The sequence below is a fragment of the Hyaena hyaena genome, unplaced genomic scaffold (genome assembly GCF_003009895.1).
Source record: "Hyaena hyaena isolate Hyena2069 unplaced genomic scaffold, ASM300989v1 scaffold_1159, whole genome shotgun sequence".
Taxonomy (NCBI): Eukaryota; Metazoa; Chordata; class Mammalia; order Carnivora; family Hyaenidae; genus Hyaena; species Hyaena hyaena.
The window spans coordinates 494,314-521,661 of record NW_024081792.1 but is presented as its reverse complement, the minus strand read 5'-3'; the positions used below and the strand labels follow the sequence as shown (position 1 = coordinate 521,661).

General features: G+C 37.7%; 1 protein-coding gene across 2 annotated transcripts in view; it reads right to left on the bottom strand.

Moving 5' to 3' along the window:
* Positions 1-1,210: 1,210 nt before the first annotated feature.
* Positions 1,211-27,348, bottom strand: part of DSE (dermatan sulfate epimerase) — a 78,519-nt gene continuing 52,381 nt past the window's right edge. The window contains exons 3-6 of one of the 2 annotated variants that reach the window (XM_039222575.1): positions 13,954-14,207; positions 9,058-9,297; positions 6,500-6,707; positions 1,211-3,896 (exon numbers count right to left, since the gene is read on the bottom strand). In XM_039222575.1, coding sequence (XP_039078506.1) covers positions 2,144-3,896; positions 6,500-6,707; positions 9,058-9,297; positions 13,954-14,207 — 2,455 coding nt within the window. In that variant the 3' untranslated portion in view covers positions 1,211-2,143. Of the gene's footprint in view, positions 3,897-6,499; positions 6,708-9,057; positions 9,298-13,953; positions 14,208-27,348 lie in introns of those variants that run through there. The other variant, XM_039222576.1, reaches the window with a different exon arrangement.

Below are 27,348 nucleotides of genomic sequence, written 5' to 3'. Positions count from 1 at the left end.
ATTTTCAAAGACGCGTGATTACCATATTTTTAAAAATTGCTTAAAAAATGAACTAATGTGTTAGACTGGGCCATGCTATGATGACTAATTCACTGTCTGCCCTAACCTAATGAAAACAAAAGGAAAGCTGAATCTGGCACTCGCTTGCACTTTTTATCCATATTAGAAAGTATGTGTTGAGTGTTTGGATCTGAGATCAGGTTTGCTTGGTAGCCTCAGAGAGCAATCCTCCCTCCCCCTCCTTTTTTTTTTTTTTTAAATTTGCTTTTGATCATTTCAGACAATTCATCCTTTTGAATGAGAAAGACAAGAGAGGAATCTTGAATGAGGTTAAGTAAACGGAGAAACTGTCACATAAAGCAAGTTTAAATCCCAGTAACAACATCCATGCAGGACAAACGGAAGCATTATTCTTTTGAAAACATTATTCTTTTAAACAGTGTGTAATGACATCCTCCCCAGAGATTTCTCCCATGAAAGGAAAAATACTTCCTCAGAAGTCATTTTCTCAATTCCAAGTGTAATGGTGAAGCAGAGTTAAAAGTTAAAACTTGGGTTTACTTTACGTAAGAAAGTTCAAAATTAGAACTGCAAAAGGGCGCTACTGAGAGTTTCTCCATTTCCTTGTTTTCTGTTACATACTGGGATGTCCATGAACCAAAAGGACAAGTAAAAAGAAAAGATTGCCCTTACTACAACCTCCATATCTGTGCATTCGTCCTTACTGTAAACTTTGAGCGAAGCATATTTTCTGTTTTCAAGGAAGAAATCTGTAAGACTCAACTATGTGGAATGTGAGATAATTTACTCTTAAGTTCTTTGTAAGTAGATCATTTTCTTATGCTGAAATATAAACTGTGGAATATGTTTCCAGTACTCCGCTCTCCTGTTACCACCTGAGAACTTAACTAAAAATAACTATGGCAATTGTAGGTTTTTAAGTTTGATATTTAAGTGTCAGAAATAAAAAAAAAAAAAAGAAAAAGAAATTGGCTTTTGCTTCAAATGTTTAAAATAGACCACCTTTCAAATTTGTTTGAAATGTTTAAAATAGACAACGAAAAGGTACAGGGCAGAGAAATTACTTCTTTCATTTCAAACACTACTTTATAGGTTTAATTAACACATGGTCCAAATAACAGTTCCCTTCACAGATTTCAAAACCGTTGCATCTGCATTTAATGTAATAGAACAATGAAGACACTTTAGATAAATCATAATTATGATGTTTATTTAGCAAAATAAACTTAAAGTTTTCTATTAAAAAACATAAGAATCATATCCGATTTTTAGCTTCCCCATCTTCTTTGGTATTGAAATCAATGTTCGGGGTATAAAATATTTTACTTTGAAGTAGAGTCCCTGGGTCTACAATAGTTTTCCATATAAGGAAGGAAAACAGAAAATGAAGTTGTCTGTAATTGTCTTACTTATTGAACAACCAATGGATGCATTATGTGTGCAGAGACCAATATCATCAAGGAAATATTCATTCACTGATATGTGTTTTCTACTGAAAATATATTTCAATTTTTTAATGATCATCTGTCATCATTTTATTATGTTGTCCGAATAGTAATCCAATGTGCAGCTCCTGCTGTCAATTCACTCATGAACTACTCTCCAAGAAAGTGAACACCACCATACCAGGACTTAGCAATACTTATTTGTCAATGTGATTACACCATTAGACATTTTTTTCTGAATTTCTCAGAACTGTGGGCTTCTGTCTTTTCCATAAAATAGTATCTGAAACTGCTAATAGCATTAAATTAATATTAATAAAACCCAAATCTATCTCAATCTTTTTCTCTCAAGAAAAAATATTACTTAAGACCAGACTTGTCATTTCTTCTAAGAGTAGAACTGTATGCACTGCTAAATTAGCCAAGCCAATTCCTTCCAGAAACAATCATGGGGCAACCACACTATTCTTCTTCCTCTGATAAACCTTTTCCTCTCCGATTCCGATTTCTCCATATGCCTGCTTTCTTGTATGAAAAACATCTTCCCTTTAATTTGTTAAGATGAATCTGAGATAAAACGTCCAGTAACAATTTAGGGCAATTTAGAAAAGATTTTTTTTTTCTTTTGCATAGACTCTTGTGACCACACAACAATCAAGCAATGCATGGCTTTAACGCTAACACTGTGACTGGGAACAAGAAGAGTACAACCACAATAAAATACAGCTGTCTATGAGAAGGACTGCGTAAAGACATCTTTGGCCATGCAGGCTCTGGGCCCTCTGGAAATAAGTCAGTTGCATTGCCAACATGACAAAGAAAATAGCGATGTTCAGGATCAGGAATAGTTTGGTATATGAAGCAGACGGGGCTCTGCTGCGAGTTGTCGTCATCATCCGCGTCTGTCCAAACCGGCCTTTCATCAAGCCACCGTTTTTGTGTTTCTCATACGTTACATCTGCAAAATCTAAGAGGTCTTTCATTTCTTCATCTTCATCTATGGGCAGTTCTTTCTGTGCCAAAATCTGAGCTTTTTGTCGAATCTTTTTTTCATTGACTTCAATCTGTGCAAAAATATCAGGGACGGCATCCACAAATTTATAGCGTTTGCCCACCCTTCGGTTTTTCTTGGACTTGCTTTGCTGCTGCTGCTGCTGCGATATGGCAAAAATCCTGTCGATGGCCTCCTCTGTCTGTCTCTTGTCCGAAAATCTCAGCAGGCGCTCAGCGGTCTTCCTAAAGCTGGCTGTGTTCCGGACTCGGGACAGGATCTGCTTCTCCAGCAGCTGGAACACTGGCTTAAAACGCTGCAGGTTCTGTTCCACAATAGCAGCATAGTCCTTCACTTCAGGCACGGTGGCGCTCTTGATGGCCGAGCTCCGGTCGAACAGAATTTTCTGACGATCTGCAATGACCTGTGCGAAGGCAGACTGTCCCGTGGTCTCTCCTGTCCAAAGGTAAGTGGCGTAGGCATGCTGGCTGGTGGCTACGAACACATCCAGTTGCTGGGAGTCCCCGTGGATGCTGAAACTCTGAACATCTACAGACGGCCCTATGAAGAGGTAAGCGGTCCTGGTGATGGGACTCCGGAGGTGCATGGTGACATTCACATAGTTTGTCCCATTGTAGGGATAGCCCCGAGGGTATGTCACTGAAGCAAAGGTTGCTTTCTCACTGTAGCCAGTATCGTCCATCCAGTACATTTTGTACAGACCATCCCGCTGCCTGATGAAAGCCCCGTGGACCCCATCTACCACAGTTTCCTCAAAGGGAACATCCACATTGTGGAAGAAGCTTGCCGCGGTCTCCAAGGGGCTCTCCTCTCCCAGGTGTATTTGGTCCACGAGGAGAAGCAGCTGTGGATGCAGGAGGATCAGATTCCTCTGAACGTTCCTCAGATTAAGCTGGGGGTTATAAGCTCCCACACCTTCCCCTCGGATGAAAACCACTCCATTTTTCTCCATCGCTGCAACCACTCTCCCCTGGCAGCTGGCAGCCAGGTCATGCTTGTATTTAGACCATTTCGATGAGCAGTCTTCCGTGACCTGACCCTCCCATGGAGAAAAGCAGCTCTTTGACACGGCTGGGGAAAACATCAAAACATTGTTGAAGAAGGTGTACTTTGGCCCATAGAGAGCCTCAGTGATGAAAGGCACACCATTGGGAGCAAAGGTAAATGAGTTTTGATCAGGATGTTCATGACCGGCGTTAAAATTTCTCCATCCTTTGATCCAATCTTTGTATTTGTTTCTGTGGACAATGTCATATATTGCACGGCCCCCAAGTTTTCCTGACTTGAAGGAAAGAAAAGATCTATTGATTTCTGCAGGCAGGGCACTTCCATAAGTCACAACACCCCAGTCTTCAAAATAATGCAATGTAGGGGTGCCGAAATCTGGAGGAGGGACAGATTTCAAGCTGGCATCGTACCTGAAAGGATTCATGTTTAAACAATTAAATGGGTTTCTGGTACAAGTTAAAATAACACATCAGGACTGTGATGCCACTCTGTGACGTGGCTGGAGGAAACCACACATGCTACCCAGAGTGCCAGCAGTGTGTTCTGTATTAGGGATATTTCCAGAAACACCTGTGAATAAGCATGCACAGGGGAGCACCCTAGTGAATGGGACAGGAGTACTTCTTCACACCATGGGATCCTTGGGTTTAAGCCTGAAATGGCTGCTGCTGTTAATCACTACACGGACCTTCTTCATCTAACGATCCCAGAGCTGCTATCTCATCCAAATGACTGGGGCTCATAGAATTAAACTCCCATCTACACTTCTAGTCCAGGGGCTCCTGTTCTAGAGAACCCCATGTTAGAATCTAGACTCTAACAAGCCTCAAGTTGTAAGGAAGTGCTGTTCTGCCATGGCTGATATTATTGAAAGTTTGGTAGAGTACTTTCAGCCTCTAAAAAAATAAATTTAAATAGAATTGAACTTCACACACTAGATAAAGTTTACTACCAATACCACACTTAAGAATATAAGTGGGGTGGGCACTTGGGTGCCTCAGTCAGTTAGGTGTCTGACCTCAGCTCAGGTCATGATCTCGTGGTTTGTGAGTTTGAGCCCCATGTTGGGCTCTGAGCTGACAGCTTCAGATTCTGTGTCTCCTTCTCTCTCTGCCCTTCTCCTACTCACACTTGTGCTCTCTCTCTCTTGCTCTCTCTCTCAAAAAATAAATACTAAAAATAAATTTTAAAAAAAAGGAATATAAGTGGATGACAGGCACCTGGGCGGTGCAGCCAGTTAAGTATCTGACCCTTGGGATGCCTGGGTGGCTTAGTCGGTTGAGTGTCAGACTTGGGCTCAGGTCATGATCTCAAGGTTTGTGAGTTTGAGCCCCGTATCAGGCTCTGTGCTGCCAGCTCAGAACCTGGAGCCTGCTTCAGATTCTATGTCTCCCTCTCTCTGCCCCTCCCCACTTGCACTCTGTCTCCCTCTCAAAAATAAAATAAAGCATTAAAAAATTTTTTTAAAAAGTGTCTGACTCTTGATCTCAGCTCAGGTCATGATTTCACGGTTTGTGAGTTCGAGCCCCACATCAGGCTCTATGATGATGGGGTGTAGCCTGCTTAGGATTCTGTCTCTCCTTCTCTCTGCCCCTCCCTCACTTGTGCGTACTCTCTCTCAAAATAAATAAACTTAAAAAAAGAATGTAAAACTGTAAAATTAATATAATAAATAACATTACATTTTCACAGTGATTAAGAACACAAGTTTGTGATTCAGGAAAGCCCCCAAAGTAATCATAAACCAGACTGTTTGCTTTTGATGATTTGAGATAACATTTCTGACAGGTTTGGAGTATTTCCTGCTCAAGGGAAGAAAGGAAGGCCTTGATTACTGGCTCTTAGATACTTTTCTCTAAAATGAATCAATCGCCAATGGCAGAGTTAATCTTACTGGTGTTTGATTTTGGTCACTTTGTCTCTTGTGCTGGAATCTCAGGACATCAGAAATTGTGTCTCTGTTTGGGTCTAGTTAATAATGTTGACTTAATTATTGTGATTTAACAAATCCAGATACAAGACAAACTGGCAATACTCCTCTGATTTTGGTCACTCTGCATACTCCTATAAATGGCAGAATTTGAACCAAGTTAAACTTAGCATTACTCTGATTCCTATAGTCAGCTTTCTAGGGCTCTCCTGGTCATTTATTTAGGCTAAGTGAAGTGAAATCACATTAAATTACTACTTTTCCTGTGACAATAGTTTTTAAAAATGCTGGTTAAAGTATAACCAGTTTTAACTTTATTAATGTTTTTTTCCCTCTTTTTTAAATTAAAAAAATAATAACCAAGAGAAGTAAATCAAACCACAGAAGCTTATTTTGGAGTTGAATACACATTTCAATAGCTTGAAAAGACATCAAGGATTAATGATTAACCAGTTCCCTGTAATTTTTATTTTAATTTATTGGATGCCAACAATATACTTGGCAGTACTTTAAACAGGAGGCCCTGGCTTCTCTTTCTGGGCTTAAAAGATTAAGGCAAAAAAAATTACATGGTTCTTTTATTATCAAAGTGAAACTGTCAAATACTGTCAAACACTTTTAAACAGTTTTGGAAATTTAGTAAAAGCTTTGCTATTAGAAGATTATAATGCTCCATTTACTAAAACAAAAACACTTTACTACCTTTATTTATTTGTTTGGTGTGATTGTCAGAGGAACTGAATCTAAATTTTGTGCTTTTCTCTTTTTATGATTTCAAAAATGATGTTAATCAAAACATGTACATCTATTAAATATGTGAGCCTAAGGCACCTCCCAATATGAGAAAACCAAAAACTGCAAACAGTAATGAGATCTTACATGTAAGGAAAGGTTTCTAACAGTGTCAAACGCTGCTGTTGTGGGATATGAATTGAAGTTGCAAGGGCGGAGGGGACGGAGAAAGGGTTACAAAGAACTTTAGATAGCTGGTTTTTTTTTTTTTTTTTTAATTGCAAAAAACTAGCACGCTGTATCCCTGGCACAATTCCTTCCTCCTCCTCCCAGCAGTCCCACGTGTCATACCAGAGAAATTCCGTGTGGAGAGTGCACCAGCGCTGGCCTTTGGATGGTGTCCCTGGACCTTCCATCACACGGTTCCTCCTGATTTGGTCAGCCAGCCAGTTACCACTGCCGTTACGCATGACAAATTTATCCAGGAACACTAATTGGCTTTCTGGACCATAAAACCAGTTGTAATTGGAGTCTGCAATAGCCACAGTTCTTTGAAACCCTGGGGAACGAAGTTTGACAGAATTAAGATAAATGGGAGACTATATACTCCCATAAAGATCTAAACAATGATTTTCAACCCTGGTTGCTAATTAGAATCAACTGTGTATCTTGGATTAAAAAAACGCAATGCAACGTCCATACTATACCCCAGCCCAGTGTATCAGAATCCCTCTGAAGGCCTTCAACAAATCTTGTGTGCAAGTCTATGTCTGCTATGTGGCAGCTTATTATTGCTAATGGAAGTTCCACAATTATTAACACATATGTACACTGCCCACTTCCTCATTTTCCAATGTCCATGCTACGTGTAATTATATCTGCATAGACACATTGGCTATCTTCTGGTGTATGGTGAGCTCCTGAACCTCAAATGTACACCAGCTCTGCTACCAACTCATCCCACATTCTAAGCCCAGATAATGACAAAAGATGCTTCGATCTGGCATCCAATAAAGTGGAAGTTATAAGTTTAGGAGAGAAACTCCATTTCTATAGGAAGAAAATAATTCCCATAGAAGAGCCTGCTAATTCTGGAAGTTAGAGAGAAAATGCAAAGATCATACAGGAATATCAGCAAAACAAAAGCAGGTAAGACTGGATATGCCCCAGGTGTTCTTGAAAAAGAATGGGAGACAATTCTGAGCCAGAAATAGGAATAATCAGTACTAGAATGGACATTGTAGAGGGGAAAAAAAAAAAGAAAGGCTCTTGAGAACAGACTGACTTTTAACACATAATCCCTTCTGAAAAGATACCATGACCGTATTTACATAATTTACAGCTACTGTTTTTGCTTCTACCAGCTTAGTGAATGCTACCCCAAGAAAGGCTTATGATAAAATGTGACTTTCTGAATCTTCTATTAATCTGTGAATTCCCTGAAAGCAGATGATATGCTTTATTTATCTCTGAATCCCCTACCTTGTATAATGCCTGGAACAAAGATGTTCGATATAGGTTTGCTAGACTGATTGACACAAATACATGAATCTTTCTCTTAGAGGTATTTATACTGTCTTTTCCAGTTTAGAATGCAGTCAGGGACACAGCTCATGGCAGTGATATGGCTGCCTGTTAGATCTCAGCTGAAATTATAAAGCTCTGAGACCTCTTCAAGACCCCTTGCTTTAGATGGCCTTTTTATCAAGATAAACTACAAAACAGACCTCTCCTGCCTATCTAAGAATAAGCAGTAATGTTAAGTCTCAACTAAACTTTAAGAATCTTAGGGTTCTTTTGCTCTGTAGTATTTTCTGGATATCTAATCCAATAATGGAGATTCTATTCAGTCCATTTGTACACAACCAGAGCAAAAGATTTAAAGACTGGATTCTTTAATGTAGGTCTAGAATCATCATTTAAAAGCTGCATTTCACGGGGGGGGGGGCGGGGGGACTCCCCATCCTGATGAAAATCTAACTTCTAAACTTTTTCTAACATCTTAATCTTGTTTAGAAATGAGAGTTACAAGGCTGTCCTAGAAATGAATGCATTCTTAAATCATATACATCTTTAGAGCCAGTTCTCTTAGAAGCCTTACCTACATAACAACACTGAATTAGAAGTTTTATAACAATTCCTTTAAAAAAATTTTTTTAATGTTTGTTTATTTTTGAGTGACAGAGGGAGAGAGAGAGCATAAGCAGGGGAGGGGCAGAGAGAGAGACACACACAGAATCCAAAGGAGGCTCCAGGCTCTGAGCTGTCAGCACAGAGCCCAATGTGGGGCTCGAACTCACCAACCTTGAGATCATGACATAAACTGAAGTTGGACACTTAACTGACTGAACCACCCAGGGGCCCCTATAGTCAATCATTTTTTAATATTTTATATTATTTATTTCAATAAACTGTTTAAAGAAAACACTAACGTTCCAGCAAATACGTAAGTATAATCTCTCATTCTGAATATCTATATAGTTTGGAAATAAACACTAAAAACTAAAAAATTAAAGAGAATCAATCCACGATCAAGCAGTCAAGGAAAATTAACATGTAATCATAAATGTTTATATTTTGTCAAGATTCTTGAAAAGTTATTTGTACATGTACCCAAGTTTTACACCTACAGAAATAAAAGTACTATGGGGGCTACAAATGATATTTGATCCATTATGCTCTGAGCTTTGTAGTACGTAAATCACAAATCCTCACATTAACTCCCCAAAATGTTCTATGTATTATGTAACTCTTGAATTCTTCTTTGACTCTTTTTTTTTTTTTTTTTACAAAAAATTTAACCTCAATATGACTCAACCCCCACATTTCTTTTCCTCATCGAGCCCATTTTCATAATCAGAAAAAACGGTGATAGGTAATGTTTTCCCACTTCTGATTCCTCACCATACCTGGTAAGATGGTTCTATACATAAATGCAAAGTGTTGTTTAAGCCACGGGTGGCCAAAGTGGTTGATGTCAAAGTGCCTCTGAACGAGAAACATGTACTGGAAGAGTGATCTAGTGGTGTAGCTGCCATAGGCAACTCCTTCATAGAGGGAGCCGTCTGTCACCTCTCGGAGCAGGACCAGAGACTTCTCCATGATGGTCAGAACTTGTTTGGTCCATAAGTATGCTTCTTGGAGATACCCTGAAGGATGAAAACAATGACCATGGCTCTCATAAAGCACAAACAAAATTATAGCCAAATAAAACCCTCTGAGTCGTCTGACTAGTTTATATTACAAATGGCATTTTGTAAAACTCACTTCTCAACATTACAAACAACATTCTGCTAATCCAGGTTTGGGTTGGATGTAAGTTAAAAAGTTCTTGAATACAAGTCATTTATTAATCAAATGAAGATAAACCCCGAAATGAGTACCATTTTCCAATCTTAAACTGAAACTCCATCACATCTAAGATAACTTTATGTCTATAGGAAAAGATCTGTATACTGAGATTTTATTCAAGTTTTCTAAATTTTTAAAAATATTTATGTTTTTGAGAGAGACAGAGCATAAGCGGGGAAGGGGCAGAGAGAGAGGGAGACACAGAATCTGAAGCAGGCTCCAGGCTCTGAGCTGTCAGCACAGAGCCCCGGCGTGGGGCTCGAACTCAGGGAGCCATGAGATCATGACCTGAGCCGAAGTCAGACATGCAACCGACTGAGCCACCCAGGCGCCCCTTCAAGTTTTATAAATACTACTAATTGAAAATATTTTTGAAGCTTAATACTTCATAAAACTTGCACCATTATTTTATAGGATTTTTAATAAGCTACAAATACTATAAAGTATAAAGCTACAAATACTATAAAGGCTCAGCAGATAGTCTCCAATTTGTCTTGTCATTAGAAGACAGTTTCTCATTCTTTATGTGCTTTTAGATTCCAGAGGATCTCAAAAGGCAGCACAGCGGGGTAGAGACCACTGAAGTGACAATCTAATGGTGAAAACAACTTAGAGTCCTGAATCTGCCTAAAATCAGGTCCAAAATTTTGTTCAAGCACTCATCCTGTCACATTTTTTTATTTCTGCAACTGAAAATTAAAGGCCTATCAACTTTTATAGAATTCACATTTCTAAAACATTTATTATCTACACAGCACTGAACACAATCTTACTTAATCCTTTTAACAATTCAATTAGGTACTATTACTCCAAAATTACAGGAAGCTTGCCTTGTTCAAGAACTCTGACACCCAAGTAAAAATGAAGAGCACTTTGATCCGAACCTAGGTCTTTACATTTCAGGTTTATTTTGTTTGTTTATATTTAAAACATATAACAGTGAGAATAAAACTAAGCTCATTGTCTCCTGGTGCGGATGGAGTTTTGTGGCTTTACCGCACAGACGTGTGTGTGATCAGCAGTGCCGAATACTACCATGGCTTACTATTTGTGCTGGAGGTGAGGGCTTCCAGGGGCCCTAGGACCCCCAGATCCCAGCCTAAATCCAAGGTCCCAGGCTATGTAAGACCTGGCTCCTATCTCATGAGGGCAGCACCGTCTCAGGCTCAGCTTTGCAGAGGTGACTGTTAATTATACATTGACTCCTCCTCTCTAGCTCTACACCTGAAATGCCAGTCTCCTGAATAGTTTTCAGTCTCCATTCTCTAATCATTAGGGTTTAAAATTCCAGGGGTGCCTGGATGGCTCAGTCATATGAGCGTCCAACTTCGGCTTAGGTCATGACCTCACAGTTTAAGGACTAGAGCCCCACATTGGAGGCAAAATATGACATTGCAGAGCCTGCTTTGGATTCTCTGTCTCCCTCTCTCTCTGCCCCTCCCCTGCTTGTACTCTCTCTCTCAAAAATAAACATTAAAAAAATAAAAAATAGAAATTCTAGTCATCATCTTTTTCTTCTCCATATCCTCCATCTCCAACCAGACACCACTGTGATGCCTAAAATCAGGTCTGCTAACTTACTGCTCCCTGATATCACATTACCTGGTGTTTCCTTATTTGTTCCTTACAACAACCTTGTTCAGGAGATATGAGGCAATGTCTACCTTTGTAAACTTCAAATCTGTCAATATGAGGCACTGGTATTGTTACTGATGCTATGCTCTGGGTTTTTCTACCATCCATAGACCTTGTCTGGAATGTTCTTCATTATTTTCACTTACCAATATCCTATCTATCTTTCAAAGTTCTATGAACCTTCTCAAACTCACCTAAAGAATACTGTTTTCCTGAATTCAAACTTAATACACTCAACTGATATTTAACCATAGCTTCATGATACGTCTTATTCTCTGTTGCTATTATAACTATTGCACAATCATTTAAACATTTCATATCTGTCTTCTTTCCAACTGATGTGTAAACTGCTTATGTGTGATCCTGTGGTCCCTGTGCACCAAGTTCTAATTCTCCCACTTTTGAGCTTTTATGTGAGTCCACTGAGAACTACCGATACACTAAGCTACCTGGTCAGTGTCTACGAGACTGGTATGGAGAAGGGGAATTGCTGAAACAATCTGTGAGGTAGCTCCTAAAGGCAGGGAGTATGCCAACAAAGCCAGGACTATAATTACTAACTGAGATGTGCAGGGCCAGAGATTTCTCCTCTTCGTCTGTCTGATCGTCTTATAAATGGGTACACTGCTGGGGCACCTGGGTGGTTCAGTCAGTTAAGCCTCCAACTTCGGCTCAGGTCATGATCTCACAGTTTGTGAGTGCAAGCCTCACATTGGGCTCTCTGCTGTCAGCACAGAGCCCACTTCAGATCCTCTGTCCCCCTTTCCTCTGCCCCTCCCCAACTCTCTCTTAAAAAATAAACTTAAAAAAAAAATGTGTACACTGCCTATGTGGGAGTTCTGGAAGACTGTATCCCATAGTTCTGAGCAACCCAGAACTGTAATCACAAAATAAATGCACATGAAAACTCCTGTCAGAGGAGAATTACACATTTTGGTCCAATCTGAACTAGTATTTCCAGTGTCTGTGTATTATCTGGAGCAATTTTATCTACCATGAAATAGGCTCTCTTCGTGCTACTAAAGAACAAAAATTTTATATAAAGAAATAACACTAGGGGCACCTGGGTGGCTCAGTCGGTTAAGCATCTGACTTCAGCTCAGGTCATGATGTCATAGTTCGTGGGTTCAAGCCCCGTGTTGGGCTCTGTGCTGACTGCCAGCTCAGAGACTGGAGCCTGTTTAAGATTCCGTATCTCCCTCTCTCTCTGACCCCCCCTGCTCACGCTGTCTCTCTCTTTCTCTCTCTCTCTCTCAGAAATAAATAAAACATGAAAGAAAGGAAGGAAGGAAGGAAGGAAGGAAGGAAGGAAGGAAGGAAGGAAGGAAGGAAGGAAGGAAGGAAGGAAGGAAGAAAGAGAAAGAAGGAAAGAACACTATACTAGGCTAAAAGCAAGGCCCTGGGCTGAGATCTAGCTCATCTTGGGTTCCTTCCACCATTTCACAATGATGTCTTCCCTCAGACTTCAGGATTTATAAATATTTGGAGGTTTGCATTTTGATCTTTCATTTTATTTATCTATTTATTTATTTGCATTCTGATCTTCTAAATCTTGTTTGTTTTTGTAAGAGTAGGGAACAAAGGGAGCTAGGAAGAATCTTTGCTCTCTTAAAGCTTTCCTTAAATTACTATAATTGAATCTCTATTCCAAGAGAGGCAACCAAATATAATGGAAAGAGAGTAAACTTTAAGTTTGGCCAGAACTGGGTCCAAATCCAGCTACCTTATATGGTTGGTGTGATAAGGGACACAGATTAACACATGTCATATACTCGGTTAAAGTTAGTTTCTTTTCCTCTAAGACTAATTAAAAGTGATGGCTGGTTGATAAGACAAGGGAGAAAGCTAGACTTGAGGAACTCTGATGTTGGATAATCTATAAAATGCATACTAATTCTTGTGGGGAAGCAGTCAAGAGTTCTGTTAGATTTGCCTATTCCAAGTATATAATATCCTAATAATTCACTGTGATCTTAATCATTTAGACTTTCACAGGTGTTATAATTAAGTCAGAATCATAAAAGCAGAGAAAATCCATCATCAGCAATTATATAATATTTTAATGCAAAGTAGCTATGTGATCCACAAAAGTCACTTCCAAATCTGAGCTAAATGATCTAGATTGCTTAAGTCATTAGAAAGAAAATAGTGTTGTTATGATAGGCATCTATGTGCAAAGAACATTCATTTCAAATAATAAACCACCCACTTAGGTTTTAAAAAGATGAACATATGGGAAGGGAGAAAATAAAAAGGGAGAGGGAGAAGCAAATCACAAGAGATTCTTAAAGACAGAGAACAGACTGAGGGTTAATGGAGAGAGGTATGTGTGAGGTGGGTTAGATGGATGGATGGGTATTAAGGAAGACACCCGGGCTGAGCACTGGGTGTTATGTATAAGTGATGAATCACTGGGTTCTACTCCTGAAAGCAACATTATACTCTTTGTTAACTAACTACAATTTAAATAAAAATTTGAATAAATAAACAAATGAAACAAAACAAAAAACTCCAGGATAACTGTCTCACTGTCAAAATTCTCTGGGAGAAAGAATATTCACCACTGATGGTGTGCTGTAAGGATACGGCTTGGGACAGTCAAAAGCTTTATTTAAATAACCTGTAGGCTAATATAACTAGCAGAAATGAAGAAAGAGACGTCTCTCAATTGTCTAAGAGATGCCCTAGATATTACTTCATCTCAAGAGCTTAGGATCCAAGCATGAACATATATACCAAGGCTAGGTACAATTCTCTGCTCTCAAGGCAACGATGACTGATGCTGGCTTGGGCATTCCCTAGGTTGTATCCACACGCACCTTGATTCATCAGAACTAGACTTCCCGTGAGCAAGGCCATGCAGTTGGTGGGTTGGTGATTGTGGAGGTACTGAAATCCCCATCCTCTCCGGTATGAAGTTTCATACATATATCCCGAGACATTGGCAATCACTTCAAGAAACTTCTCCTGTTGTATCTTGCTCAAGTAGTTGTACAAGAAGTCATAGGCAGTGGCAAAACCAACCAGGGAGTGAGCAAGCGGGACTTCATCCCAAGGAGCATCTTTCACCAGCCTGCAGAGGAAAATCAACCATGCGAGTGAGTGTAATGGTCCTACAGCATTCATTCTACTTTTCGAGTGTCTGTTTCTTAGAAGGAAAGGGCACGATTGAAGATACAATCCAAGAGGTTTAATGCCTCAGGATTCGTTTTCTTCCACAGATAGACACAGGCGTAAGGTTTATCTCATGGGAAAATGACAGAACGAATAATTTTTTCCCTCGGGTTTCTGGTAATATTAAGATGTTGAGAATTTTGACTTTTGACTTTTGATGAGAGGTAGAAGGATATGGTCAAAGAGATCTAAAGCATATAACATGTAGTAGTAGCAGGGCAAAATTCTCAGGAGTACCCATTTAACCAATACTCATCCTCCCCTTTTTACCTATATAAGAGGTTCTCAGTTCCAATCTTATGGCTTCCTTGCCAAACCAGTGGAATACATATGTCCCATCTTATTTTCCACAGGCAGGTCAAGGTGAAGGTATCATGGCCCATAAGATCTAGTGTACGTGAGTGAAATAAACGGATTCTAACTCAGATTTCTACATCTTGTTCTTTCTCAGAAGATGAACTGCACTGTCTTTAAGGTCTTTTCAGTAATAACTTTCAGAGAAATGTAAAAGCTGACCTGTGAACTATGAAACCATCACTTTCTAGGAAGCCAACTTTCTGCTGGACTTGCTACATTATTCTGCAAATATTTTAATACTGTGTGGCTTGTGTTACACAGGAAGCTTTTTAAAGGGGAGCTTTCACAATCACAATTCTATGGAACTATTCAGAAGGCCCCAACCATCTCAAGATGTATTTGACTAAGCTCTAGGAGAAAGACACAAGTGAAGGAAGTGCTATACGGTTGGGAGGCAGAAGAAAACTCTCGATTAGGGATTAAATGAAAGCTTAATATTTCTACGCCATTAATCTTTTGACCTCTTGGCAATCTGGTGGATCCTCAGCCTCTTTCTTAATGCTTTAAAATTCATAGGATAGAATACATAGGGATATAAGGAAATCTATTATTCTGACACCTAACTATCAACACAGAATTTTTAAAAATTGTGATCTCTGTGCTTCTTTATTACCGCACTAAAAAGCAAGATTTAGTAGCAGGGGTAGTAACTACCATAATTTATAAGTAGTGATCAGCAGAAACAACAGTATCTACAATAATTATAATGGAATATGAAAATATCTGCCTGCAACAAAGTTACAAATTCTCCCAATATTACCATAGAGATTACCTATGCACATGATTTGGAAGAAATGCTAAATTTCAATTTGAGTCTGTGAAAACTAAAATGCAATATTTCTCCCATACAAACCCTATAGATCCAAGGGCAAGAATACTTAAAACTGCTCTGAAAAGGGCACCTGAGTAGTTCAGTCAGCTAAGCGGCCAACTCTTGATTTTGGCTCAGGTCATGATCCCAGGGTGATGGGATCAAGCCCCACATCAGGCTCTGGGCTGACCATGGAGCCTGCTTAAGATTCTCTCTCTTGGGGCGCCTGGGTGGCTTAGTCGGTTGAGCGTCCCACTTTCGCTTAGGTCATGATCTCGCGGTTCGTGGGTTCGAGCCCCGCGTCGGGCTCTGTGCTGACTGCCAGCTCAGAGCCTGGAGCCTGTTTCAGAGTCTGTAACTCCCTCTCTCTCTGACCCTCCCCTGCTCACGCTGTCTCTCTCTCTCTCTCCTAGAAATAAATTAAAAAAAAAAAAAAAAGATTCTCTCTCTTCACACACAAAACAATAAGCACCTGGGTGGCTCAGTTCGTTAAGCATCTGGCCTCGCCTCAAGTCATGATCTCACAGTTTGTGGTTTCAAGCCCTGTGTTGGGCTCTGTGCTGACAGCCAGCTCAGAGCCTGGAGCCTGTCTTCGGATTCTGTGTCTCCCTCTCTTTCTGTCCCTCTCCTGCTCACGCTGTCTCTCTTTCTCTCTCAAAAAAAAAAAAAAAAAAAAAAAAACCAAAACCAAAACCAAAACAAAAAACAATGTTCTGAGAGACCACTTCCTCTAGACTATATTCTTCTTTTAGGAGTTTATATGAAAGATGTGATCTTAATGATGCCTTCTGAGGTCACCTGCAGAATTCCAACTAACAGTGTCTTATTTCCTTTTCTCATTCTCTGTCCTCTTAGCATTTGTGTTTGTACATGTATATGTGTATGTACACGTATATGTATGTGTATATGTATCCTCTACTAGATTTTAAGTTCTACAAGTGCAGGGCTTTATTTTTTCCTCTATTGTATTCACTATTGTATCCCTAATCCTACAACAGTGTCTGACGCACAGCAGATGCTCAGTAAACATTTTTGGAAAGAAAGAAAAAAGAAGGAACAGGCCTATAAAACCAGGCCACACTTTTAACAGTGAATGTGCGATCATCATGAAATACAGGCATCTGGAGAAATCTCTTGGCATTTAAAAATTTCAGTGTTTAGTTAGTGTGGTGATAGAGCCTCGTGCTAAAATAACTAAGGCTGATGAGTTTTTTAATTGTTTGGTCACAGACAAAGCCACCTTGCAACTAATATGTACTAGCTGTAAACAGACTATGAAGAGTGTGAATTAATTCCCCACTTCTAGGGAAAACTACTTATCCTGCAAGGTTACTGTTAGGGAGTTAGGAACACAATCTTCACTGACTCCTGGTGGTCGCTAAGTAAGCCCGGCAGAGAATCCAAGTTTTTTTGTTTCCGAGCCCATGTCTTTGTAGCATGTCACGATGCATCTATAAATGACAGCATATATACCTGGCCACGGTAAGGCTGACATCAATGAACCACTATCATCTATCCAACCATGACACATCTGATCAACCAGTGAACTTATATCCATAGATCAAAGATCATTTATTATTATAATTCTCATCCTTCAGGAAGTATTACTATGCAATTTCTGTGCAAATCCCCAAATTCCCCATATACTTGCTTATTCCAGGCAGTTACCAATTCAACAAAATGCTGGCATACTGATTTAAAAAAAAAAAAGGTGTATACAATCCAGCTTATCACTATATCATTATGAAATCGAACCTGTAATAGTTATACTTCTAACTATACAATCTGACCCAGCCACAGATACAAAGTGCAATGACGGGAAAGAGCATATTTTACTATCATGGAAACCAAAGGAAATTTGCTTCTAGCACATGGATGGCAGCAAAGTAACTGTCTGATTCAGTGTGATCCTGACTACTGGTCCATAAAGCTACTGGAAAAGCTGGTTAAGTGTTTAATTGTTTAAAAAAAAAAAAGATACACACATGTATCTATGTGTACACACATTCCCTAATCTTTTGAAGGTGAGTTAAAAGCCTTTTCTTCAAATGTGGGTCTAAAGATCAGTTTCATTGTTCTTTCCTGCAAAGAACACACATAACAGATCATCACAATTTCAAACTTTAGTTTCTTTATAATATAGGAATTAGTGTTATTTGTGAAGGAATGCAGAATCCTTCCAGATTTGTAGGTTTTTCCCTCACCTTTTACAAATCTCATCCACAGCAAATTATATGATAGCAATCTTTTACAATAAGTCATTCCAATACATTTAAGTTAGTTTTAGAAACACCATTTTTTTTAACTCACACTTATTCTATTCACCTAATACTATTAAAATTGTATAATTACAAGTATTAGTGAAACTGACATAAACTCATTTGAGAATACAACTGATATTTGCAAAGCACATCTCTCTACTGGTGGGAATAGAGATGAATACAGAGGACAGCTGAGCGGCCTTGACATTCAGCATTCTGTGAGAGCTGCTGCCAGATGACACAGGAATGGAGGTTAATTTTACTGGAAAGTTAGTTAGGAGGAGGTTTAGGAAAATTTTTACTGTAGTCCTCTTTTTATAAGCTATATACCTTCTCCCCTTAAGAATCATTCTTAAAGTAAGGTCCATGGATCTCCAGAGTCTTGGAGACTCTTTGAGGGAATCCTCAAATAAAAATTATTTTCTCAATAATACGTTATATGTTGATATTTGCATTGATGGTGCCACAGCACTTACAGGATAAAAACACTGGCACCTTAAGCAAGAATTCAGGCAAGGGCATCAAACTGCTCTAGCAATGCTTGCATAATTCTACATGCTGCCATGAACTCTTAAGTTACACACACACACACACACACACGTCAGTTTCACTTAAGAATATCTTGATAAAGGAGGCCCTGGATGGCTCAATCTGTTAAGCATTTGACTTAGGCTCAGGTCATGATCCCACGTTTGAAAATCTGAGCCCCGCTTTAGGCTCTGTGCTGACAGCTTGGAGCCTGCTTGGGATTCTCTGTCTCCTTCTCTCTCTGCCCCTCCCCTGCTTATGTGGTCTCTCTCAAAAATAAATAAACATTCAAAAAATTGAAAAAAGAAAAGAATATCCTTGATAAAGTGGTAAAAATGATTAATTTTATAAAATCTCAACTCTTTGAGTTTATCTGTTTTCCGTATTCTGTGTGATGAAATGAAAACTATGTAAAAAGCACAGAGGACACCAAAGTGTAGTAATGATCACAATGAAAAGAAACTGTGCATTCTGAGCTGAAGTAGGTCCTTTTTTTCATGAAACATCATTTTTATGTAGAAAGTGACAAACTGACAAGTTACAGTTATTTAGACTTAGGTATTTAAGTGGAAGTTTTCTTGAAGATAAACAAGGAAGCCTGATGGTCCAAAGAAAATTAAAAGCCTTTGCTGCCAATGACTAAATTTGAGCTTCTAAGAGAAAATAAGAATTTTAGAAAACGTGTATCTGCTACTATGTGCTTAAGAGTTTATCAATACTTAAAAGCTTTCTGATGAGGTCAGTAATAACAAATGTGATTTATTTTTATATTGCATAACTAAATATCTCAACACTTGGAAGACTGGAATAACTCAGCAAGCAAACACTCAAAATAAAAAAGGCAAGATATTACAAAACCATGAACAGATAAAAGATCCCCTCGAAGTGTAAAATCTACTAATGGAATTAAAAGATATGAGGAATTCATTAACACGTTTCAGATTCCACACTGAATTCCAAACTGACTTTTATGAGCCAGAGTTCAATTATGAAACTACTACTTGTCAAGTTCTACTATAGAATCAAAGAATATCCATAATTATCTGAAAAGATTCTTAAGGACTCTGTCCTTTTCAATCACATATTGATATGAAGCAGCTGTATTTTCTTCATATCTAGCAACCCAAACACCACACTCAACAGACTGAATATGGCAGACATGCAAAATTTGCAAAAATGTGAAACAAAGATTTCCTTCATGCTAAATACTTTGTTTTAAAAAAATAGTTATTTCTTCTTAAAAATATGATAATGTTAATATGAAATGGACTTTTCTTCCTAAAGAAAAAAATGAACTTTTAAAATGAACGCATACATATTTTAAATTATTTCTCGGCTTTCATTTTTAACATAGTAAACATGGATAGGTATAAGTCTTTTACAAAGCTCTTTGATGTCTTCATTAATATTTAAGAGTGTAAAACAGTTCTGACCCTAAAAAGTTTAAAAACTGCTGCCTAGAATACTTTAAAGAAAAGTTTAAGTGGACTTATCTGAAACAGAAGGATGAGAACACGAAAACAAACTATTAATGGCCTAGGTTGGGGGGTATAGTGTTGGTGGGGAAAGGAATAGAGGTTACCAAGATGTGCTGCTTCCATGAATCAAGTTGGCTATAAGAGGAAGAAAAGTGGCATAAAAATCTTTCCAAAATGCAATAGCTTCACTGATCCAAATTTTTGTAACAGTTTTATATGAACAGACTGCCTCCATTATCTTAAACACCTTTTGAGCCATCTATTATGTACAGAGTACGGTGGGCATTCTAAGAAGTCTGTATTACTTAAAATTGGACAGCTTATTTGATAAAATGAATAAAAAAGTTTAATAATAATGTTGGCATCTATTTTTATTTGTATAATTTATGATCAAAGGATTGTATTTAAATCTTTTTCTTACAGCTCCAATAGATATACAGTCTTTAGAAAATAGCCACCTGTGAAAAGATTAACATTTATTATTACAAGGTTCACAGATTACTCTTTACGTAATCTTGTTTAACTTTTTATGTTATTTCATTTACATAAACATTGTTAAGGTAAATACTTGGAATAACATAAGTTTGGTATTTAACATCTAAGAGGGGTCAAGAAATCACTGATATTTATTTAAATGAATCAATAGTATAGAAAAAATAAATACTAGAATCAATGAGACAGCTCGTAACTCCCTTTACAATGTTATTATGGTTATTAGTCCTATTTTCTAGCACTTTTTACAGCTTAACAATTTTATGTCAGGTTTTTCCAAATGTAACTATATTTTGAAGGTCATGATTTGACCCATGGTATAGGCAAACTTATACATTTTTATAAGCATATTAAAATGAAGCTCTACTGTTTAACTTTTACAAAAAGCAGAACTCAAAACAATCCTTGTTCTCATTTTGAGATACCATTTAGTTTTATTAACCTATAAAATATTTAGTAAATTCATAAAGTAGAAGATTCATGTTAAAAAATCTGGTTTAGGGGCTCCTGGGCATTAAGCATCCAACTTTGGCTCAGGTCATGATCTCATAGTTCATGAGTTCGAGCCCCACGTCAGGCTTTGTGCTAAGAGCTCAAAGCCTGGAGCCTGCTTTGGATTCTGTGTCTTTCTCTTTCCCTGCTTCTTACCCGCTCCCGCTATGTCTCTCTCTCTCTCTCTCAAATGAACATTAAAAAAAAATTTAATGTTAAAAAAAATCCGGTTTATTTCAGACACTAGATACTTATAGCAATATAAAATATAAATTTAAGAAAAAAAGAAGCTTTAAAATAATTAGGAATTTAAATGTGGAACACAGCAACGAACACTCAGAAATTACTCCCAAGAGTAAACTTCACTTTTGCTACCTTCACTGCTATTGTGTCTACTGTATATAAGCCACATTCTCTGCCTACTGTGTGCACTTGGTCACACCACCCAATTATGCCAAATTAAGGTCAATTCTATTTTAAGATATAAATTAGTCTATTCATTCTAAAATCGTCCTGAAGATGGTAATCTGATAGAAAGTCATTCAATTTTCAACTAAATGCCTTTGTGTGTCTGGACACAACTTCCAATAAGTTAGGAGAGCCATGTATTACCACTGTTTTTAAAACATGACTAATGGCAGTGGTGATTCATCTTTTTTCCCTCCGTAAGTTAAACATGAAAACTAACGATGAATGTTAAATGTCAGTTAATACGTTAAATTTTGTAAGTTATTCCTATAAAATTTAGCCAAAGGAAGTGGATTTCTAAGCCATGTGGCCTTGCCTGTGAAGCACATTGGGGCCTTGACAGTGATTTGCCAAGAAGAGCAGAATCAACCTGGAATTTAGAGAGACTGGATGGAGGGGCCTCTGAGTGGGTGGCCAGGTATCCAAGGGGCATATTCAGCTAAATTCTGGCCTCGCTTGGTGTCCATATTCCAAGTGTTTGATCAGGTGGCTAAGAGTGGCATTTGTATCATCAAGCAAAATTCACTATTTATAACTGGGAGGAGAGAGAGAAGTTATACTTCATATTAAGCACATGGTATGTGCCAAGACCCTTATGTCCTTTATCTAATCTTCAAAACTCACATCAGGTATTACATGCCCATTTTATAAATTATAAAAGTGGCATTTAAAGATAGGAAAATTACATGCTTAAGATCACACAGTTAAATGGTGGAGCCAAGAATGCAATCCAAGATTACCTGAATCTAGAACTGTTTTTACTTCTTCTTAGTGAGGGGACAGCACAGTGCTTTCAAAGAGTGTCACCAAGTTTGCAATAAGAACCCAGCAAGAAGGAAGTGCTACAGTTAACAGACCTACCAAGAGCCAGGCAGAAGGGCACTTAGGCTGAAATGGCATTTCCTGCCATTTGCATGACACCAAGGCAGATACAAGGCAAGAGATGTGAGAAAAAAGGCAGACATTAGAAGAAGAGATACTGTTATTCTGTGTTCATGTGGTTGGTCAACACTCAACCCAAGGAACATGAAATACCAATCATGTAGAATGCCTGAAACAACTCTCTCTCCATAGATGTCTACTGAGCTTGGGGCTCCCAAAATACTACTCCAGGTATAGTTGGTAAAGGGACTAGTGGGCCTGAACTTGCATACCCAGAACCTTGAGCCCCTTAAGCAGGACAGAGTTGCAACAAACAGAAATGGTCAGTGAGCTTTCTTTTTTCAACATCTACTTTATTCCCTACTCGGTAAAAGTATCACTGGAAGGAATATATATACATTAAGAAATCTTCAGGAAAAATACCTTATCACCCTAAAAAATAAGACATTTTCTCCCACTATCTATATTTCTATATTCATTAAATTATTAGATTCAGTATAGCAAAACATTACCAATTTCATTTTAAAGCTAAGAATTCAGTATCTCAAATAGCAAAACCTAAAATACAAAAGTTTAGTTTAGGTTGGCTTCACTGAAGCAGAATATTGAGGAATCACTTATGCAAAAGCAAAAATTAAAGGGAATATTCTATTTTACTTAAAAATATTCTAAATAATATGTAGAGAAAATTAATTAATTTGAATGTCAAAATATACCAAGCTAATGCAAATAAAATGTAGAGTAGTGTTGTTAAAGGGAAAAGGCACTGCTGTGTCATTATTCCAATGTTTAATTCACTGACACAAAGTCTTAACCAAATATCCACGTATGTCATCCAAGCATAATCTATTTAAATAGAATCAAATAGCTTTTATGATTTGTAATCCCTTTTAGCTGACCAGTGGGCCAGTGTCCAGCCTGGGCTAGTGTCCAGCCTGAAAAGATAAAGGGGAGAAACATGATAGGCAAGATGATTCAAATTGATAACAAGACCTCTGTTTCATTGGAATGGCAGAGCTCAAAGGACCCTAGTCCTTACCTATCAAATTCTAATGAAAAACTATCAAAGAATCCATTATAATAGAGAAATTCTGAAACCCACAAAGAATAGGAGAGAATAACACAGATTTGCCTATACTGTTCACAAAGCTTAATCAAATGATTTTTGCACGTTTAAAAAAGTATCTTGGTATTTTATAAGCAGAAACACACTTACTGTTATAAACATATACATATATATGTTAACAATGTAAAATATGTTTCAAAGAGTTCAGCAGGACAGCTTATTGCTGTCATTGCTTCAGTCAGTGGATATGCAAGCATCCAGCGATCATGTAAGAAACAATGTCTTAAAATAGTCAACTTGACTGCAAAAAGTAAGCATGCAAGAATAGCCAGGGAAGTCAATTAAAAGAACAATGATGGAAGGTGACTAGCTCTTCTAGAGGAGAAAACACACTATAAAACTTCACTAATCAAAACAGAGTGTTACTGACATATGAACAGACAGACACACCAATGAAGCAAAAGAGAAAAAAGGTGCAAAACATGTGAAAATTTGGCACCTGATAAAGGTGGGATCAAAATCGATAGGAAAAAGTAATATCTTTAAATAAGTTATATTGGAAAAACTGGATAGTCATTTGAAAAAAAGATAAAATTGAATCCAAACCTCAAGGAATATAACAAAGTAAACTCTAAATAAATTAGGCATCCAAATGTAAATTATTAAATCACAGTACTCTCAGAAGAAATCATGAATTCCTTTTTGACCTGGGGAAGGGAAACCTTTCCAATCATGAATCAAAAACAGAAAGCATAGAAAAAATAAAGTGATCATTTTGGCCATATGAAACTTTAAAAACAACTTTTGCATAGGGGGGAAAATACCACAAGCAAAGTCAAACACAAATAACAAATTGGGAAAAAAATATTTGCATCATACATTTGGAATACAACTACACTTATCCAAACATACAAAAAGCTCTTAAATATTTTTAAAAAGATCAAAACCTCACTAGAAAAATGAACAGAAAACAAATAAGACAGTTAACAAAAAAGAAAGGTAAATATCTCCCCTCCGAAATTCTCATCTCCACTTATAATAAAAGAAATGTAAATTAAATCAACAATAAGGTAACATCCAGATTAGTAAAATATCAAACTATGACAAACACTCTAGTAAAAGCTATAGAGAAACAAGGTCACTCTCAAAATGCTGTAGAGATACAAAATAGTACAAATCCTATACAGTAGAGCTTACCAATAATTTAACAAAATTATATGAACATTTTATCTTTTGACCTATTTACATTACTTACAGAAATATAAACCCACAAATAAAAAGCACACATGCATAAGGTTGTTTATCATGGATCATGTGTAATATGTTTCTGATATGGCACATTGTGAGCTATGTAAGTGTTTCAAATATTTTAAATTAAATGTAAGTCAAATAAATACTGAAATGAAATGAATGTTTGGGATTTGATTTAAAAAAAAATGAACAAACGGGCAATATGGTCCAAAAAGAAGAATGAGATAAATCCCTAGGAAGCAATCTTAATGAAATACAGAGAAATGATTACCTGATAGATAGTTTAAAGTAATAGTCATAAAGATGCTTACCAAAGTCAGGGGAGCAACGTATGAAATAAGTAAGCATTTCAACACAAAGAAAATATTAAAAGTACCAAATGAAAATCACAGAGCTGAAGAAAATAACAATAAAACTGAAAAATTCAATAGAGGGATTCATCAGTAGACTATTTCAAGTGGGAAAAGGACCAATAAATTTAGAGACAGGGCAGTGAAATTCATCCAGTCAGAGAAGGAAAAAAAAAAAAGGAAAGACAGCCTAAGGGACTTACTGGACACTGTGAAGAGGACCAAAATAAACATTATAGGGGTATCAGAAACAAAAGAGGGAGAAAGGGACAGAAGTTTATTCAAAGAAATCATGGCTAAATTGGGGAGAAACAGACATCCAGATACAGATAGCTCAAAGGGTTAAAAAAGGATGAATCAAAATAGACCCACAAGATACATTTAAATTGTCAAAATTTAAAGATAAAGTAAGAATCTTAGGTCACCTGGGTGGCTCAGTCTGTTAAGTGTCTGACTTTGGCTCAGGTCACGATCTTGCGGTTTGTGAGTTTGAGCCCCGTGCCAGGCTCTGTGCTGACAGCTCGGAGCCTGGAGCCTGTTTCGGATTCTGTGTCTCCCTCTCTGCCCCTCTCCCATTCACACTCAGACATCTCTCTCTCTTTCTCTCAAAAATAAACATTAAAAAAGAAAGAAAGAATCTTAAAAGCAGCATAAGAAGAATAAGTGGTTAACATACTTAGAAACCCTCTTTAGACTATGAGATTTCTCTGCAGAAACCTTTCAGGCCAGAAGGGAGTGGGATGATATATTGAAAATGTTTTAATAATAATAATAACAACAACAACCCTGCCAGTCAAAAAATACTCTACCCAGTAAAGGTGTCCTTCAGAAATGAAAAGATAAAGCTGAACAAAATAAAAGCTGAAGGAGTTCATCACCACTAACCAGCTTTACAGGAAGTATTAAAAGGGACTTCTTCAAGCTGAAATGAAAGGATGCTAATTACTAACATGAAGACATAAGAAAGTATAAAACTCACAGGTGAAAATAAATATATACTTAAATTCAGAATATTCTAATATTGTAATGGTGGTGAGTAAAACACTTAGTACTTTAATATAAATTTTAAAGAACATTAAAAATAACTATATAATAATCTCTTAATAGATATACAATAGTTAAAATGTAAATTGTGACATCAAAAACACAAAATATGGTGGGGAAGAGTGTAAAAATGTAGAGCTTCTGTATGTGTTAAAAGTAAAGTCATCAGGGGCGCCTGGGTGGCTCAGTCAGTTAAGTGTCCTGACTTCAGCTCAGGTCATGATCTCACCACTGGAGTCTGAGCCCCATGTCAGGTTCCGTGCTGATATCTCAAATGTTAACAAGAGACAAAGAAGGTCAATACATAATGATAAAGGAATCAATTCACCAAGACGATGTAACACTTATAAATATAATGTACCCAACACAGAAACAACTAAATGTATAAAGCAAATATTAACAGATCTGAAGAAAGAAACAGAGCAATATAGTAATAGGAAATTTCAATACCCCACTTTCAACCATAAATAGATAATCCAGGCAAAAAAAATCAGTAAGGAAAATTGTACTTAAACTACACATTAGACCAGATGGACCCCCACATATACATCTAGAAAACATTCCATCCAACAGTAGCAGAATACACATTCTTCTCTTTTTTTTTTAAATTTTTAATGTTTTATTTATTTTTGAGAGAGAGATAGAGACAGTGTGAGCAGGGGAGGATCAGAGAGAGAGGGAGACACAGAATCCAAAGCAGGCTCCAGGCTCTGAGCTGTTAGCACAGAGCCTGATGCAGGGCTTGAACCCATGAACTGTGAGATAACGACCTGAGCCAAAGTCGGACGCGTAACTGACTGAGCCATCCAGGTGCCCCAGAATACACATTCTTCTCAAGCCCATGTGGAACATTCTCCAGCATATATCATATGTTAGGTCACAAAAAACTCAATAAATTTAAGAAAACTGATATCATAGTAAGCATCTTTTCTTTTTTTAAATGTATATTTATTTTTGAGAGAGAAAGAAATAGACAGACAAACAGAGTGTGAGCAGGGAAGGGGTAGAAAGAGAGAGAGAGACACAGAATCTGAAGCAGGCTCCAGGCTCTGGGCTGTCATCACAGAGCCTGGCATGGGGCTCAAACTCACAGACCACAGATCATGACCTGAGCTGAAGTCAGACGCTTAATCTATTGAGCCACTCAGGCGTCCCAGAAAGCATCTTTTCCAATCACAATGGTATAAGACTAGAAATCAATTACAGGTGGAAATTAAACAACATGCTCCTAGGTAACCAGTGAGTTAAAGATGAAAAACCAAAGGAAAATCAAAAAACACCTGGAGACAAATGAAAATGGAAATGCAACATACCAAAACTTATTGGATGCAGCAAAAACTGTTCTAAGAGAGAAGTTCATGGGGGTGCCTGGCTTAGTCAGTTAAGTGGCCAACTCTTTATTTAGGCTCAGGTCATGATCTCACAGTTCGTTCAGTTCAAGCCCCACATCAGGCTCTGCGCTGACAGGTCTGGTCCTGCTTAGGATTCTCTCTCTCTGTTCCTCCCCTACTTGTACTCTCTTTTACTCTCTCTCAAAATAAGTAAGTAAACTTAAAAAAA